This window comes from Canis lupus, chromosome 37 (assembly GCF_003254725.2).
Source record: "Canis lupus dingo isolate Sandy chromosome 37, ASM325472v2, whole genome shotgun sequence".
Classification (NCBI taxonomy): domain Eukaryota; kingdom Metazoa; phylum Chordata; class Mammalia; order Carnivora; family Canidae; genus Canis; species Canis lupus.
In genome coordinates, this window is record NC_064279.1 from 11,842,564 (window position 1) to 11,861,822 (window position 19,259).

At 35.1% G+C, this 19,259-nt stretch overlaps 1 protein-coding gene across 2 annotated transcripts in view; it reads left to right on the forward strand.

Moving 5' to 3' along the window:
* The window catches only part of BMPR2 (bone morphogenetic protein receptor type 2), a 197,356-nt gene that overhangs the window by 155,485 nt on the left and 22,612 nt on the right, over positions 1-19,259 (forward strand). For both annotated transcript variants that reach the window (XM_025442055.3, XM_049106654.1), the window contains exons 7-10: positions 508-622; positions 4,816-4,976; positions 5,890-6,037; positions 11,913-12,049. In XM_025442055.3, coding sequence (XP_025297840.1) covers positions 508-622; positions 4,816-4,976; positions 5,890-6,037; positions 11,913-12,049 — 561 coding nt within the window. The remainder of the gene's footprint in view (positions 1-507; positions 623-4,815; positions 4,977-5,889; positions 6,038-11,912; positions 12,050-19,259) is intronic.

Below are 19,259 nucleotides of genomic sequence, written 5' to 3' on the forward strand. Positions count from 1 at the left end.
AAGACTTTCTTAATGAAGGAAATAGTGTTTTGATTGACATTAATTCTGGTGCAAGCTCCTTATCCCTGTCTGGTTATAAATAGTTTGTGGATGAGCACTTTGAAGGACACTGACACATATTTACAGCTTTCTGTTTTGTACTTGTAAAACAAAAAAAAATGCACTTTGTATTCATACTAGTAAGAGATACACTATAAATAATCTAAAAAACTATTTTTTAATCTTAATTTGATAAATCAAAGCATTTAATATGAAATAATCATTTACACTTTTTAATATTGGAGAATGAAAATTAATAATGTTAAGTTTCCCTTTTCATCCTCTCCTCCCCTCTTGCAGAAATGTCTTATTAACTCCTTTGAGATCTCGAAATGTCATAGTTCATTAGATATTCATGGAATCTTAACCTGCTTAAGTATTTTATAAGGTTGCTGCTAATTTATCTCCTCATGTACAAGTAAATTAATTCCATTTTTTTGTATGGGTGTATTTTTCTCCATTATATAGGGATCTCTATGCAAGTATTTGAGTCTCCATACAAGTGATTGGGTCAGCTCTTGCCGTCTGGCTCATTCTGTGACTAGAGGATTGGCTTATCTCCATACAGAATTGCCACGAGGAGGTAAGACAATGGATAGAAGAGAATAACACTCAGATGGGGTTTAAAATTCACAAAGGGAAATTTTATTCATACCTTCAAACTAAGAGTATATTTTATATAATAGCAGATTTATTATTAGCCAGTTGTTTAAAAGATCTGGCATGAGGAAATGGATTTGAGATATAATAGGAAGAATATGAAAAAGAACTTAAAGACTTTGGAGAGGTCATGGATCTCACTGAGATTTTTTTTAAAGATTTTATTTTTATTTATTCATGAGAGACACTGAGAGAGAGGCAGAGATATAGGCAGAGAGAGAAGCAGACTCCCCATTGGAAGCCTGATGTTGGACTCCATCCCAGGACCCTGGGATCATGACCTGAGACAAAGGCAGATGCTCACCCACTGAGCCACCCAGGCACCCTGAGATGTTTAGTAAAGCCCTCACTAACTCCTCTGTAAAGATACATGTATGGCATGCTTTTAAGAATGTTCTTTTCAGTGATTCAGACGGATAGGCATCTGCCTTTGGCTCAGATCATGATCCAGGGTCCTGGGATCCAGCCCCTCACTGGGCTCCCTGCTCAGCTGGGAGTCTGCTTCTCCCTCTCCCTTCTGTGCTCTCTCTCTCTCTCAAGTAAATAAATCTTAAAAAAAAAAAAAAAGAAAGAAAGAAAATGAATGTTCTTTTGGTTCTAGTGGTTCACAGACCCATTAAAGTCCATTATAGACTTAGGTTAAAAACCTCTTAGCAAGGCTATACTGTATTTTCTTGCATTTATTTGCTTATTTAAATACAGTGCATTACCAATTCTTTACTTTTAATATCATATGGATCTTTATTCTGTGGTTGATTGATCTTGAGTATAAATCCTATGTGTATCTTTCTATAATTCAGTGTTTCTCTTAGTTAGAATTAGGTTTGTTCAAATTGGTCAGGGGGAAAAAATAATAGGTTTCAATAAGAATGAAAATTTTTTTTCTCCTGTAAGAATTTAGAGAGAAACAATCTAAGATTGGTTTGGTAGCACTGTGGTATTATTGGGAAAAGAGAGGGAGGGCAGAAGGTGCCTCCAGAAGTCCTATTCTTATGTTTTATTTTCTAGAACTTAGTTCATGCTCAACTACCATACTTAGCTGCAAGAGATGCTGAAAATGTAGTAGTAGTAGTAGTAGTAGTAGTAGTTGTTGTTGTTATTTTAACCTGGATGTGTTGCTGTCTCAAATAATACTGGATTCCTTTACCAGTAGAAAGAAGATAATGCATGGTGGAGTCACTCTTTGCCAATGTTTCAGAACTGTGTGGTTGTGTTTTTTGCCATAACTACAGTTTTCTTCAGCATCGATGTACATTTTTGCTAGTTGTTCAGAGCATCGGTTTAATACATTTACTTTAACTTTGTTTCAAAGTGCTCCTTACATCACAGGCTGGTCTAAATGAGCTTTGCCTCGAAAATCAGTCTTTTGCTTCCTCAAGCTTTCATCCCATATGGGATTTTCTTGTCATACAATAGCCCAGAATATTGTTTTTCCAGTTTCTGACCTCTGTAGATAAGAGAATCATTAATATATCAATTTCTTAGATCTTTGTTCCACTGTGTAATAGCATGGATCATCTCTTCTAGCTGCTGCTTCATATATAAATAATTTCTCCTGAATAATTTATCACTTCATTTATCTTGACATCTTGCTTTTCCTGAATACAGAATTGACCAATGTTATTGCCTGTGTCAGCAATTTGATGCACTTATTCTACTGCTTTAGCACATTAACCATTTGGACTGTGTTTCCTTACTCTTAAATATTATTGTAATTCATTTAAAGAGCTGACTTAGCACAGAATTTAAAATACCATCCTAATCCCCTTTTTTAAGACTTGCATGATTTAGCAACATTTCTTTTCTTTTTTTTTTTTTTAATTTATTTATTTATGATAGTCACACAGAGAGAGAGAGAGAGGCAGAGACATAGGCAGAGGGAGAAGCAGGCTCCATGCACCGGGAGCCCAACGTGGGATTCGATCCCGGGTCTCCAGGACCGCGCCCTGGGCCAAAGGCAGGCGCCAAACCGCTGTGCCACCCAGGGATCCCCTGATTTAGCAACATTTCAAGTCAAACATTGGCTGAAAAGAATGATTACCATCAAATAAGAGATTTATTTCATGTAGAAGTTATTCTCAAATATTACCTAATATTAAAAACTAGTCAACTATTTTTAAAAACCAGGTATATGGGCAGCCCAGGTGGCTCAGCGGTTTAGCGCCATCTTCATCCCAGGGCGTGATCCTGGGATTCAGGGAGCCCGACGTGGGACTCCATCCTGGGTCTCCAGGATCACACCCTGGGCTGAAGGCGGCGCTAAACCACTGAGCCATCCGGGCTGCCCTACCCAGGGGAACTTTATTGGGAAAAGTCTCTCAATGGACAGTATGTAGTTCTCCCCTTTGCATTGGTGATAAATCCTAATCTTGTTTCCTCTCTTCTCTCCTTTTCCCTTGTTTCCTCTCTTACATCTTTTGCTCCCCCACTCCATTCCCCCCCCCCCCCCATTATATAATAGCAGAAAGTACTACCATATTTTCCTCTCTGGTTGTCTCACTGACTCGCTCATTGCCCATTTCCCCCTGGGTTTGCCTGGTTTTCCTAAATGTGAGATCTTTTAGTTTAAGTATTGATTTGGCATTAATATACAAACATTTTCCAAATAAAGAAACATTTTTATATCTCTATAAATTTCTTATATAAATATCACCTCAAGATTATACTGTATATACTAATATTATATATGGCTTTATGCAGAATAAGAAATGCAGCTCTTTTTAGGGGTTAAGTAAGCCATGTTAGTACAAGCTTTAGAAGACTGGACCATGAACTGAAAGGGGAGAGAATGAGCAAGAAATCAGCACTTAGATAAATGCTGACTACTCTTTTTTTCTCCAATCGTGCTGTTGCTGTGTGGTTGTTTTTGTTTTGTTTTGTTTTGTTTTTTTGTGTATCAAAGAAATCGTTACCACTGTTGATGAAATTGCAGCCTAATATTCATTAATGAGAGTAATGACTAAATGCTGAGCCTATTTGTACCTAAATATAAATACTCAAACTTACTGTTAACTTTGTTCTGATTGCTCTGGTTCTTGGTATGCCTAGAGAGTTATTTTAAATTTCAGAAATTGTAGTATAGATTTTTTTTCGATTCTATAGCTTTATAGAGCTATAGCCTTGCTTAATAATACTTATATAAAAAATTTCCTGGGCAGCCCGGGTGGCTCAGCAGTTTAGTGCTGCCTTCAGCCCAGGGCATGATCTTGGAGACCCGGGATTGAGTCCCATGTCGGGCTCCTGGCATGGAGCCTGCTTCTCCATCTGCCTGTGTCTCTGCCCCTCTCTCTCTTAGTTTCTCTCATGAATAAATAAATAAAATCTTTATTTTTTTTTTAAATCTTTATTTTAAAAATGTCCTTATAGAGAGGAAAAAATATGTTTCTGGTGATGCAGCTTAGGTTAGATATATTCTTTCAGTCAGCAAGCTAATTCTTTTGAGTTCAGGTAAACATGTTCTCTTTCTGCCTTCATGAACAGATAGTCTAGTGATAATAGAATGAGTATACTAGTGCTTTACTTCTGTAAAATCAGAAAATAGGTTTTCATATCTTGCTGAAAGATAGCAGCTCCGGGTCCATTGTAAAACTATTCCTAGTTGAAATTGAAGAATTGAGATGGGGCTAAACCTGAGAGCAGAACTGGGATATTCTATTATAAGTTTGATCTGTTACGCCATAGGGGAATAGTATAATATACATATACAGATTTTGGAGCCATCTCAGTTTTTTATTGATACTTATTTTAGACAAGTTGACATTTTTTATTTTTATAATATTTTTTTCTCTATTGCCTCCTTTTGCTACCCTAGGAATGAAGGAAAAAAACTATGTGTGTGTTAAAATTAGAAGCAATAGCATGTTGGCTATTAGTTGCAGCTAAATATTTAAAGCTTAATTAATTATACATGCAACAGTAGTCATGTTGGAAAATATAGTGAAAATAGTAATGATTGTGAGTTGAAACTTTGTTCTTGTGTCGTTTTTTCTTATTAGAAAATTAATGAGCAGAAAACAATAGTTAACTGTATTTGTGTAATCCTTATTACCTGTATGCTTACTTTATGTCCGATAGTCATATTTAAGCATTAATAAATATTTGAAATTATCTAAACAGATCATTATAAACCTGCAATTTCCCATCGAGATTTAAACAGCAGAAATGTCCTGGTGAAAAATGATGGAACTTGTGTTATTAGTGACTTTGGATTGTCTATGAGGCTGACTGGAAATAGACTGGTACGCCCAGGGGAAGAAGATAATGCAGCCATAAGTGAGGTGAGTAGGTACAAAAAGTATCACTCTGACATACCTTGAGAACATAATGAATTGCATTAAAAAATTAAACCCAGGACAGTTATCCTTGTATGCTACCAATTATAACATATTAAGAATTACAAAATTAAATATAAAAGAAATTATATGAAGTTTATCAGTTGTTTGTGGAAATCATTGCCGTTCCAACTAATTATTTTGACAAGCATTGGGAGGCAGTACGTAGGAACTAATTTTTGAAGTAAGAGTAATATTGCCAAGTTGAGATAGGACAGTCACCTTTTGATAATCACTATTAAATGTGCAACACATCCTTCCTAACCTTTTTCTCTCCATTCACATACACATCTATGTGTGTATTTTTTTTTTTTAACTTAAAAAATTTTTAATTTTTTAGAGGCATCTGGGTGTCTCAGTTAGTTGAAGGTCCAACTCTTGATTTTGGCTCAGGTCATGATCTCAAGGTTGTGAGATTGATCTCTACCTTGGGCTCTATGGTCAGCGTGGAGGCTACTTGAGATTCTCTTCCTCTCCCTCTGCCCCTCTGGCTCTGCTTGCGTACTCTCTCTTAGAATAAATAAAATCTTTAATTAAAAAAAATTTAAATATATTAAATTGTGTACATATTGTATAATTTTCTCATTTTTGTCTTATAAATGTTTCTGCATTGACATACATATGGTCTAGTTCATTCTTTTTGATTGATGAATAATATTCAATAGGCTGAATTTACCAGTTTAATTATTCAAGAGGGCATTTTATAGATAAAAAAATTTGGTATAGAAAGGCTCCGTGACATGCATAGGGGCAAATAACATATCATTGACATGAAATTTATGGGTAACTTCTGGCCTAATATATGCCTTTCAGAATATGCTATATTCTGTTTCTGAAAAATATCACTCTAATTTATCAGGTTGGCACAATCAGATATATGGCACCAGAAGTTCTAGAAGGAGCTGTGAACCTGAGGGACTGTGAATCAGCTTTGAAACAAGTAGACATGTATGCACTTGGACTCATTTATTGGGAGATATTTATGAGATGTACAGACCTCTTCCCAGGTAAGAGATTTGCTATCAAAAATTGTTATATGTTTTGAAGTGAAGCAGTTATATCTTTTTTTCTATCTATATTAAATAAGTCCACTTTGAGGGTTTTTTTTTACATTCATTTAAACCTTTAGTTCATTGCCATCTAGTGTTCAGAAACATTATTAGCAGAAGGATGTCAATCAAGAAAAACTTTATAAAAGGACTCCAAGTTTGCATCTGAATGCAGTTTAATTAATTGCTCATAATAGCTTATCTAACTGTGTTTAGTTTGGTCTCTGATTGCTTTAGTGGTCATTGTTGTCCTTATGCACTGTCTGAGCATTTGATAAGCTACACTTAAAATATTTCCTCAATTGACCCAAGTAAGAAATTAGAAACAATGAATTAACCAATGGAACACTGTTTTCTTTCGTTTTCCTTTATCTTTTTCATTCTCCATTCTTGACTTCCTGCTTTCCTTCCTTCCTTTCAGTGAAAGAACACTCATATAATATGAATGCTTGTTTGAGGCTTACTTCAATTAGCCAAACAAGTTTATAGTTTTTCTGTTTTTGTTAGGATTACATTACTGTCATTACTGTCATATAAATACTTTACAATATGTGCATTGCAGGGCTACCTGGGTGGCTCAGTCAGTTAGTCATCTGCCTTCCGCTCAGGTCATGACCCCAGGATCAAGCCTGGCATCACTGGGCTCCCTGTTCAGTGGAGAGTCAGCTCCCTCTGCCTCTTCCCCTGTTCATGCTCTCTCTCAATAAAATCTTTTTTAAAAATGTGCATTGCATTCTTCCAGATGATGTACAAAATGATTTAAAATAATGACTTCTATCTTATAGGAATAACACCATTAAAAGCATAGAAAAAGGAAAGCAGTTATTTGAATCAGCTTTTGACAAATTATGAAATGGAACTATTAAATAAAAACAAAGCTTAGTGTTAGGGTTGATTTTTTTTTTTAAAGAATTATTTATTTATTTATTTATTCATGAGAAACACAGGGGGGCGGGCAGCCCTGGTGGCGCAGCAGTTTAGCGCTGCCTGCAGCCCGGGGTGTGATCCTGGAGACCCGGGATCGAGTCCCACATCGGGCTTCCTGCATGAAGCCTGCTTCTCCCTCTGCCTGTGTCTCTGCCTCTCTCTCGCTCTCTCTGAATGAATAAATAAATAAATCTTAAAAAAAAAAAGAGAGAGAGAGAGAGAGAGAGAGAGAGAGGGGCAGAGACAAAGGCAGAAGGAGAAGCAGGCTCCATGCAAGGAGCCTGATGTGGGACTCCATCCCAGGTCTCCAGGATCACACCCCGGGCTGCAGGCAGCGCTAAACGGCTGCGCCACCGGGGCTGCCCTGATTTTTTTTTTTAAGAGATTTTATTTACTCATGAATGGCACAGTTGGTTAATGTCCAATATTTGGTTTTGGCTCAGGTCATGATCTCAGGGTCATGTTCACAGGGTCCTGAAATCAAGTCCCACATGGGGCTCTGCACTCAGTGTGGAGTCTACTTGAAGATTCTCTCCCTCTGCCCCTCTCCCATATTCTCTCTCTCTTAAATAAACAAATAAATCTTAAAGAAAAAAAGGGAAAGGAAATTCAGTCTTATTTGCAGATTATTTTAGCAGATATGTAGGATGACCTGAAATAGAAAGAATTAGAGGCAGTTTAAAAAGGAAAAAGAAAAAAATAATAAAAATAAAAAAAAAAATAAAAAGGAAAAAGATGGGCACCTGGCTGACTTAGTCAGTAGAACATTTGACTCTTGAGCTCTGGGACAGGGTCATGAGTTTGAGCCCCATATTGTGGGGGAGGGAATATTACTTAGGAAAAAAAGTAGTAATTAAAAAAAAAACCAAAAAGAAATAAGGTGTTACTATTTATTATATATAATATATATAATAATAATATTATATATTATATATATTATTGTTTATATATATATTAAATGATTTTATTTATTTGAGAGAGAGAGAACAAGCAGTGGGAAGGGGTAGAGGGAGAGAGAGAGAGAGAGAGAGAGAAGCAGACTCCCTGCTGAGCAGAAGCCCAGTGCAGGGCTTGATTCCAGGACCCCAGGATCACGACCTGAGCCAGGTAGCCGCTTAACCATTGAGCCACCCAGGTGCCTCAAGGTATTACTATTTAATGGATACATAGTTTCAGTTTAGGAAGATGGAAAAAGTTCTAGAGATGGATAGTAGCAGTGGTTGCACAACATTGTTAATGTACTTGTTGCCATAGGACTGACTATATGCTTAAAAATTGTTAAAATGGTAACTTTTATGTATATTTAACCACAATGAAAGTAAAAATAAACGAGAAAAACAAAAGTTGCAATAAGAGACCCCATAATCTTGGATATGGAAATGGACACAAGGAGGCACATGTGAGAAAATGTAGAGGAGAGATCTGTGGTTCTGCTTAGTTATTAGAAGAAAATCCAAGGAATTGATTATACAGAGATCAAAGAAATAGTGAGGGTGGCAGCCAGGAATGTAGGAAAAAATATTGGTTTACATTGGAAAGGTGAGTTAACTATGGAGACTTTTGGATGAGGTATTGATGGACAGCTAAAGAAATTTTTTTAAGAGTTTTTTTTAAACAAAAAGGATTTGAGAGACCTAAAATGAAAGTGATTTGGAAATCATCTATATAAAGATGGTAAATGGGAACTTGTGAATGAATGCTCTCCCCTAAGAGAACAAATGAAGAGTGCAAAAAAATTAATGAATAAAGACTGTTTATTGGGGGACCACCCTGTACCAGTAGGTTAGTTACAAAGACCATTGATCAGAAAAATCGTGAGAAAACTAAGAAATCATAGTGTCTTGGAAGTCAATTTTAGAAAATGTTAAGAACCCAGACTGATAGCAATAGATGTAATATGAGGTCAAAAGGAAATAGAACTGAGGAATGATCTTTGAATTTAAATCAGAGGAGGTCTTTAGTATACTTAGAGGAGATTCTGTGAAATAGAGAAGACAGAAATATTACAGAGTATGGAAAGGAGAAGTATTAAGAAAGCAAAGGAGGAGGATTTAGGATATTCTTAAAAATTTTAACAATGAAATAGGGGGGAGGAATAAAAGGAATAAAAAGGATCCCCCCCAAAAAATAAAAAAATAAAAAGGATACCATAAACATATTAATAACCATAGAGAATAGCATAGTATAATGATACAATTCTTGGAAAACATTTTTTCAGACTTCTATGATATACTTCCAAATGCAGTACATGTTTATTATTAAATGTAGACATTGTGTTATGTGACTGACTCTCTGTAAAATATTTGTGGAATAAATGAATTAGTTGTCTGTATTACCAAAAAAGAATGAAATGCAGCAATATTTGTATAAAAGAGGAATATGAAAGGAGGAAAGAAACAAGGAAAGCAAGAGAAAGAAAAAGAAAAAACAAGAACAAGCGTAATTTAAGAAGACAACTAGAAAGTTCCTAACTGCTTAGAGGCATTAGTAACAAATAGCAAATGAGGTGAGAAGCAGGGAATGATATCTGATATTCTTATATATTTAATCTATTTTGGTTATTTTGAAAGAAAATTAGATTATAAAATTTCCCTTGAGCAACCCAAGAATTATACAGTTTTAAGGAAATCCAGTAAGACTAATATAATTAATGATGATGATATTGTTAATATTAGTCATTGTATCCCTAGTGCCTAATACTAAGCTCTAAACAAGTATCTATTGAACAATTAGATTTGAACTGGGAAGATTTATTAGAAAATTGACAGTTCTTTTTTTCTTAATTGATCATTTTAACTAATTTATTTTATTTTTAAAGATTTTATTTAGGGGATCCCTGGGTGGCGCAGTGGTTTGGCGCCTGCCTTTGGCCCAGGGCGCGATCCTGGAGACCCAGGATCGAATCCCATGTCGGGCTCCCGGTGCATGGAGCCTGCTTCTCCCTCTGCCTGTGTCTCTGCCCCTCTCTCTCTCTCTCTCTCTGTGTGACTATCATAAAAAAAAAAAAGATTTTATTTATTCATGAGAGACACAGAGAGAGAGAGAGAGAGAGAGAAAGGCAGAGACACAGGCAGAGGGAGAAGCAGGCTTCATGCAGGAAGCCCAATGTGGGACTCGATCCTGGGTCTCCAGGATCACACCCTGGGCCAAAGGCGGCGCTAAGCCACTAAGCCACCGGGGCTGCCCAGAAAATTGACAGTTCTTAATGTCATTTCATTCACAAAATAAGATTGTGCATCAATTTTATTTATCAGGTTTTCTAATTATATTTAGACTGTTTAAAACAAATAAGTAAAATTGTGAATTTTTAATTATTCTCCTGAACCAGCATTTGAAAAAAATAACTAATAAATAGCACTTGGAAGATATCTATATGTATTATGTATATGTCTCAGAGAGATAGATAAGATATGCTAGTAAATACCTTACAGTTCACAGATACTATGGGTTGAGGTTTTATCAAATGAGGTTTCTTGAACAGTGATATACTAACTAGCAGAATTAAATCTTTCTGTTTTGTCTTTCAAGTTCAATATTGATAGTGATTGTCAATGATAAGAATCTGCTTAAATGTTTAGAGTATATGAAAATATCACATATATAGATAGTGCAGTAGTCTAAAAATTTGAGGTTATGCTGCATAAATTATAGAATTAATCTTTGTAATTTGTTTTTAATATTGGTGGAGAGCAATTATTTATAGGTTGTTTTGAATATCCAAATTGTAGCACAAAACTTAAATATATGTTTTATAAAAAGTACTTTCTATCTGCGTCATTATAACTTTTGTATTATCTCCATGTGAATGAGATAAGGAAGACAGACATTGCCATTTTGCTGATGGGAAAACTAAACCACAGATTAGTTAGATGCCTGGGTGGCTCAGTCAGTTAAGCGTCCACCTCTTGTTTCAGCTCAGGTCATGATTTCAGGGTTGTGAGAGCGAGTCATTTTGGTCTCCATGCTGAGCTTGCTTGAGATTGCCTGTCTCTCTCTCAAAAAATTAATTAATTATTAATTGGTTAATTAATCAAATGACTTTTCCAGTGTAAGGTTGAAGCCAATATTAGAATGTAAGTGTCTTATCCTACGTTCTGGTGTTCTTCCTTCTAATTTATTCTGTCATTTTAATGAGTGGAGAGTGGTACCAGGAGACAGGAAGAGTCTCTCTCCTGTATTCTTTGTCAAGATTTTGACTAGTCCATTGGTTTTCTGACTTCTGAGCCCCAGAGATCTTCTCTATGGCTCAATATGTTTTATTAAGTTTAATTTGATCACATTTTGTAAAACTCGTGAGCTTCTCATCACAAGCAGCTTATTGGTTACAAGTGGTAGAATTGTTAATGATACTTAAAAATCCATGATATAGATACTGTTTCTTAAAAGGTGTTCTGTTTTTTAATCAGTATATTGATTTTTCTGCCATGGCCATTATCATAAAAATTTCTGTGACATTTGATACAATCTGGACTATAATAGAGCCAGTGACATATTAAGACAGGATGACCTTACATCCTACGTGCTTTTATTTGGCCCTCCAGACATGTATTTTACTAGATCCTGTACTTTGTCCTCATATTCACCACCCTCATTCCCTGTATGGGATAAGAATTCAGGTATTTTCAAGTATTAAGTACACCTTATGTATATAATAATCCCCCCAATTTAGTAATACTAGAATCCATTTAAAAATAGTTGTGTCCACTTTGAAACTACCACTTGATTTATCAACAGACATTTGATTTTTCTAAGACTATTCTAAGTAAAACATTTATTAATAATGTGTTAAACCCCCAACAGGATCTCTTTTGGATTTCCAAATATGCCCTAAATAGTTAACAAAAAAAAAGATTGTGACGTAACTTCTTTGCTTACTCTATCCTTCTTTTAAAAAAAAAATACTCAGGTGAATCTGTACCAGAATACCAGATGGCTTTTCAGACAGAAGTTGGAAACCATCCCACTTTTGAAGATATGCAGGTTCTGGTATCTAGGGAAAAACAGAGACCCAAGTTCCCAGAAGCTTGGAAAGAAAATAGCCTGGTAAGAAAAAACTAAATTATTAAAAAGAGAACTTATGACTGAACATATTCTAATGTTGTTTGAAGCAAAAATAAACTGTTAATGTTAATATTTTTTAGGGTTGTCTAATGCCAGAAATCTAACTTACTTGACTTTTATGATGTTATACACTTTCAGATTTTTCAATATAAAAAAGCCCTCAGAGGTTTTTTCAGTTTTTTTCCCCAATATAAAATCCAAAGACTAACTTATGTCTGAAGGTTGCCAGATTGAGTAACAGCTGGAATAATTAACATGTTAATTAGTGCAGATGTACATATTCAGTGGCTAATAGAAATTTACCTCAAAAAGAAACCACGGTATGCTTATGTTCTGCTTATTAAAAATACAGTCTAGAGGTACCTGGCTGGCTCAGTTTGTGGATCATGTGACTCTTGAATTTGGGGTTTTGAGCCTAAGTCTTGCACGGCATGTAGAGATTTCTTAAAACTAAAATCTTAAAAAAAAACCAAATGCAGTCTAGAACACTAAAATATCTTGAAAGGCTCCTGCCATTTTGGTAAATTGCTGCTACAGCACTGTAAACATCTTACAAACATTTACACACACGCACACACACACACTGTCTTTCTCTTTCTGTCGTATAATTTTTTTTTAACGTAAGTAGGATCACTTCGTTATCCACTGTCATTTCTGAGGCTTATTTTTTTTCTTATGGACAGTTTTTCATGTCAATACCTATAGATTTATCTCTTTCTCCATTTGGTCAGTATTCCATTATATAATATAAATAATTACTGAATTATCCCTTACTGATCCCTCTGTTTCTTATTTTGAACATTTTTCAAATAATTATAAAGACCCATACATGGTAAATCAAATCAAATTAAATAGAAGGGCATAAAAAAAGGAAAGGAAAAAATGACATACCCCTACATCACTCTTCAAAAGAAACTCCTACTAACTGTGTTCTGAATTTTTTGCTTTTGTTTGTAATTTTTTCTTCTGGAGGTTCCAATTAGAACTGTAAATACTGCATCCTTATTTCTTGTTATCTCTCATTTACTCTCTCCTAGGTTTGTAACATTGTAGCTATTATTAAATAATTTATGTTTTGTCCACAGATTAACATTTAAAATAAAAACTTTAGAAATTGTAGAATTATAAGTGTAAACATCTGCACAGTATAATATTGTGCTTAGACTCGTAAAGAAGGAAGTAAACACCTATATTAGTTACTATAAGCCTCTGCTGCTTGAGGAAGAATGTTTCAAAAGTCACTCACCATCCACTGAATTCTCTAATTTTTTTTGTCTCTTTGTTCTTTCTTCTTTATAGATTATATTAAGAAGCAATATTTTTTTAAATCTCATTCTTTTTCTTCTCAATCATTTTCTTTGATGAAGTTCCTCTTTAAGTGATGTCTGTTAGCATGTGCATGAGTATTATGAATCCTTGCACCTTCAAAAATGCTTCTATCCTGCCCTCACATTTGAGTAATAATTTGACCACGTAGTGGTTTCAGGATCAAAATCACATTTTCTCATAGTGTTTCCTTTGAAATCACTACTCCATTGTCCTCAAGCATTTAGACATGTTAAGAATTCCAGAGCCAACAAGTCTCATTCCACTACTTTTTGTCTTTTTGTTTTACCTCCATTGTTTTCTTGTCTCTCTAAGCTTTTAAACCTTTTACTTTATTGGAATTATATTTTACCTGGCTGTGTGGAGGCATGGATCTTTTCACACATTTTGACTCTTTGAGGAACCTCCACACAGTTTTCCAGAGTGGCTGTGCCAGTTCACATTCCCACCAACAGTGCAAGAGGATTCCCCTTTCTCCACATTTTCTCCAACATTTGTTGTTTCCTGTCTTGTTAATTTTCACCATTCTCACTGGTGTGAGGTGGTATCTTACTGTGTTTTTTTTTTTTTTTATTGTGGTTTTGATTTGTATTTCCCTGATGGCAGGTGATGCAGAGCATTTTCTCATGTGCTTGTTGGCCATGTCTATATCTTCCTTGGTGAAATTTCTGTTCATGTCTTTTGCCCATTTTATGATTGGATTGTTTGTTTCTTTGCTGTTGAATTTAATAAGTTCTTTATAGATCTTGGATACTAGTCCTTTATCTGATATGTCATTTGCAAATATCTTCTCCCATTCTGTAGGTTGTCTTTTAGTTTTGTTGACTGTATCTTTTGCTGTGCAGAAGCTTTTTATCTTGATGAAGTCCCAATAATTCATTTTTGCTTTTGTTTCCCTTGCCTTCATAGATGTATCTTGCAAGAAGTTGCTGTGGCCAAGTTCAAAAAGGGTGTTGCCTGTGTTCTCCTCTAGGATTTTGATGGATTCTTGTCTCACATTTAGGTCTTTCATCCATTTTGAGTTTATCTTTGTGTATGCTTTTCACACATTTTGCTTTGCACTAGACGGGTTTTCAGTTTGAAAACTCAGAGGTTGGGATGTCTGGGTGGCTCAGTGGTTGAGCGTCTGCCTTTGGCTCAGGGCATGATCCCAGGATCCGGGATCAAGTCTGTCATCGGGCTTCCTACATGGAGCCTGCTTCTGCTCCCTCTACTTAGGTCTCTGCCTCTCTCTCTCTGTGTCTCTCATGAATAAGTAAATAAATCTTAAAAAAAAGAAAAAGAAAAAGAAAAAAAAACTCAGAGATTTATTCAGAGGAGTTTTCTTATATTATTTAAAAGAGTATTTCTTCACTTCCATATCTTTCTTCTAGAATTCCCATTAGACAAATATTGGTCCACCTGACATTCCAGGTATCAATTTTTTTCTTGTATTTTCCATTTTTTGTTGTACATTGTTCAATATTTATTCCACTTTAGCTTTCGAATCACTCATCCATTTTTCACCTTTACCACTCTGTTAGTTGTCTGTTCATTAAAATCTTACTTTCCACAGTCATATTTATAATTTCTAGAAATTCTTTGTTTGTTCCATAGCAGTTTGTTTTTGTTTTAAGAATGTGATAGGGGGCAGCTCTGGTGGCTCAGCGGTTTAGCGCCTCCTTTGGCCCAGGGCATGATCCTGGAGACCCGGGATCGGGTCCCACATCGGGCTCCCTGCATGGAGCCTGCTTCTTCCTCTGCCTGTGTCTCTGTCTTTCTCTCTGTGTCTCTCATGAATAAATAAATAAAATCTTAAAGAAAAAAAAAAGAATGTGATAGGAATTCAGTTATTTCTAAAGGTGCAAATCAGAATTTTTGGCACTTATACAAATAACTTTCTTGATTATAGCTAGAAAACAAAAATGTAAAAACTTATTGAGCAATTTAAATTGCCTTATTACTTTTTTTACATTTTACTTTTAGGTTGTCTTCATAGGAATAGAATATTTTCATTCTTGATCCTGAATTATATGGGGTGTGGAGTGGTGGCATGTCAGAGAAAGGCTAGAGAGATGTTATGTGTTTCCTTATGGATTTAGACTGAATATTATCTCCATTGGTCATCTTTGTCATCTTGTTCATTGGTCAAGGAAAGGTTCTGCTTCAAATGAAATTGAAATAATCTTCAAGGCAATCAAAGACCTATTGCCAAAAACATATACCAAGATTGCCTCCAAACCTCAGTCCCTGCTATGGGAACTGGGACAGATCTTTAAGAGGTCCTTGGCAGAAGGTAAGAGGCTGAATCCTGTGCCAGGATTCATTAGATATGCTAGCCTCACAGAGAGCATCCCTCAAAGAAAAATCCCTTTATGAAATTTTATCTAGTAATATACTTACCCTCCTTAAATTATTTAATTTCACCAGGGAAATTTTCCTCATTTTGAAATATCTCTTGGCAACCCTACCATTACAAGATACACATTGTGTGCATGTTTACCTGAAAACTTTTTGCTTCCAATTTAGAGCAGGTTGCTAAGTAAGGGATAAGTGATACTTGATTTACTTCCAGTGAATCCATTTAAATCTAATGTGCTACAGTCAATAGAACTACTTCTCTGTAAAGACAACCCAATACTAGAGAGGTACATAGCAAATGCATAGTTTATAAAGAGAGAGAAATATACCTATGTCTAAAAGAAAACATTTTTGCTTCATAATTGCATTGAAATTAAAAAAACATTTTTGTAACAAAACTCAAAAATCTTCCAAATATAAATGAGTGTAAAAACTAGTTTTTAAAAACTTCCAGGGAGAGTGCCTGGGTGGCTCAGTCAGCTAAACGTCTTCAGCTCAGGTCATGGTCCCAGGGTCCTAGGATTGAACCCACATCAAATTCCCTGTTCAGCAAGAAGTCTTCTCCCTCTGCCCCTCCCCCTCCACTGGTTTTCTCTCTCTCTCTCTCTCAAATAAATAAAATCTTTAAAAAAGCAATAATAACCTGCCAGGGATTCAAAACATAGATCAGTCAATAAAAGGGGGAAGAATAGTTTCCTAATAAGAATTAAAGAACAGTCTGAGGGAGATACATGAAAATGTTAACCATAGTTACCTCTGAATATTGGATTCATGAATAACTTTTTTTTTCCCACCTGTACTTTCAAAATTTATAATGAAAATGAACTGTTGTAATAATTACATATACATAAACACAGTTTAAATTGGAATAGCAAAAAATATAAAGTTTATTTTTAAAATAGTTTTTTTCCAGGGCGCCTGAGTGGTGCAGTTGGTTAAGCCTCCACCTCTTGGTTTTGGCTCAGATCGTGATCTAGGATGATGAGATCAAGCCGAGCATTGGGCTTCATGCTCAGCACAGAGTCTGCTTAGAGTTTCTCTCTCCCTATCCCTCTGCCCAACCCCACCCCTGCACCTTCTCTATCTCTCTTACTTTCAAATAAATAAACCTTAAAGTAACAAAATAGCTTTTTTCCCTCACATGTAAAATGTTTGGATATAATTTGTTCAACTTTACCACCATTCTTCATATTTTTCATTCTTTTCCAAATTCTTATCCTCCATTTCTTAATCTGTCTTGACTACTAGCTAGTTCTTTCCCCTCTTGAAATCATTTGTCTGGTTTCTTTATTCCTTAGTCTTAGCTCTGCATAACCTCTTTTGCTCAACAGTTTTAATTTATTGTCATGTAAAAGTTTGAAACTTTCTTAGTTTTTTCCCCCTCTAGTCTCTTCTTTCTCCACCCATTAAATGCAGTCTTCTAAAATATAGTGTTTGTGTGTGTGTGTGTGTGTGTGTGTGTGTATTCCAGAGGCTCTCCGTTCTTTTCACATTTATTTCAGTTTTTACATTTCTCTTCTTGACAAATCAGCGAGCTTGCCATGATCTAAAATTCAGCATTTTCCATACGTTTCCCCCCCATACAATATACATTAGGAAATGCAGGTACACACCGTGATACAGTGTCTTTAGGACAATATTTAATTTACTATGTACTCTGTGTTATTCTCTAATCTAGAGTATTTCAGTTTGGGGAGACTCGTGCTGTAAGCTGTTTGTTTTAAATGTTGGTTCCCAACCCACTAAGCAGATTTCATGATCCATCCATGTGCCCCCACTTCTATTTTCCTGTCATTACAGAGGAAGGATTTTTTAAGTTTCTATGGGGTTTTTTCCCTATTTTTTCTGCTTGTGTTTCTTATCAGTGTTAATAATGATACCCCCTTTATCTCATTTACCCAAATGTTGGCTATCATTACTTATATATTTGCATTAGAGTCCTTTTCTGAAGCACTCCTCTGATTTTGCCTGAATATTTTTCTCTAATCTTATTTTCTCTCAAAAAAAATTTAACATTTAAAGAGATATAATTGATATGGATTAAACTGCATATATTAAGATCTACAATTTGTTAAGTTTTGATAAATGTATAATAGACCCATAAAACCATCACCACAATCGTAAATATGAACCTGTCAGTTACCCCCCAAATTTCTCTTGTGCCTTTTGTAGTTTCTTTTTCCTGTTTCTCTCTATTCTCTATAAATCTCCAGGCAACTACTGATCTGCTATCACTAGTGATTTTGTATACATTTTCTAGAATTTTTTTATAAATGGAATCATACAGTGTATACTATTTTTTTTAAAGATTTTATTTATTTATTCATGAGAGACACAGAGAGAGAGGGGCATTGACATAGGCAGAGGGAGAAACAGGCTCCATGCAGGGAATGCGATGTGGGACTCCATCCCAAGATGCCAGGACCACACCCTGAGCCAAAGGCAGACAGACGCTCAACCGCTGAGCCACCCAGGTGTCCCAGTGTATACTATTTTTATCTGCCTTTACATAGCTTGTTTTCAGATTCATCCATGTTGATATGTATGTCAATAATTTATTCCTTTTTATTGCTGAGTATCATTCCTTTGAACGGATATGCTACGATTTGTTTACCCATTCACTTAGTGAAAGATATTTGGATTGTTTCCAGTTTTTGGCCACCAGAAATAAAGCTCTTATGAACATTCATGTACACGTCTTTGTACAGACATATGCTTTCATTCTCTTGAGTAAATACATAAGAGTAGAATGAGTGAATCATATAGTAGTAAGTAGTACATGTCTGCATAATTTTTTGAGAAAGTGCCAGTTTTCCAAAATGGCTGTACCATTTTACATTCCTACCAGCAGTACATGAGAGTTCCAGTTTCTCTACATCCTTGCCCACACTCAGTATGGCCATTCTTCTTAATTTTAGATATTCTAATAGGTGTACAGTAGTATCTCATTATGGTTTTAATTTACATTTCTCTGATGGCTAATTATATTTAGCATCTTTTCATTTGCTTATTTGCATCCTTGTTCTTTGATGACATGTCTATTCAAGTCTTTTGCCTATGTTAAGTTGAATTGTTTTCTTACTATTAAGTTTTGAAATTCTTTATATATTCTGAATATAAGTCCCTTATCAGATACATGATTTGAAAATATCTCTTCCCAGACTGTGTCTTGTGTCACTCTTTTAAAAGTGTGTTTATAAGAGCAAAGAGTTTTAATTATGCTGACATCCAATTTATCAACTTTTTCTTTCATGGATATATTTTTGTTTCATATTTCATGTTCATATTTAATATTCATATTTCACAAGAAATACTTGTGTAACTCAAGGTAACAAAAATTTTCTTCTGTGTTTTCTTCTAGAATTTGCATAGGTCTATGATCAGTTTTGAGGTTGTTGAGTATCTTGTTTTGTGGAGTTTTTGCATATGTGTGAAGTATGGATCAATATTCATTTTTCTGCGTATAGATACCTAATTGTTCAAGCATCATTTATTTTCAGAAACTACTTTTTTCCCATTTAATTAA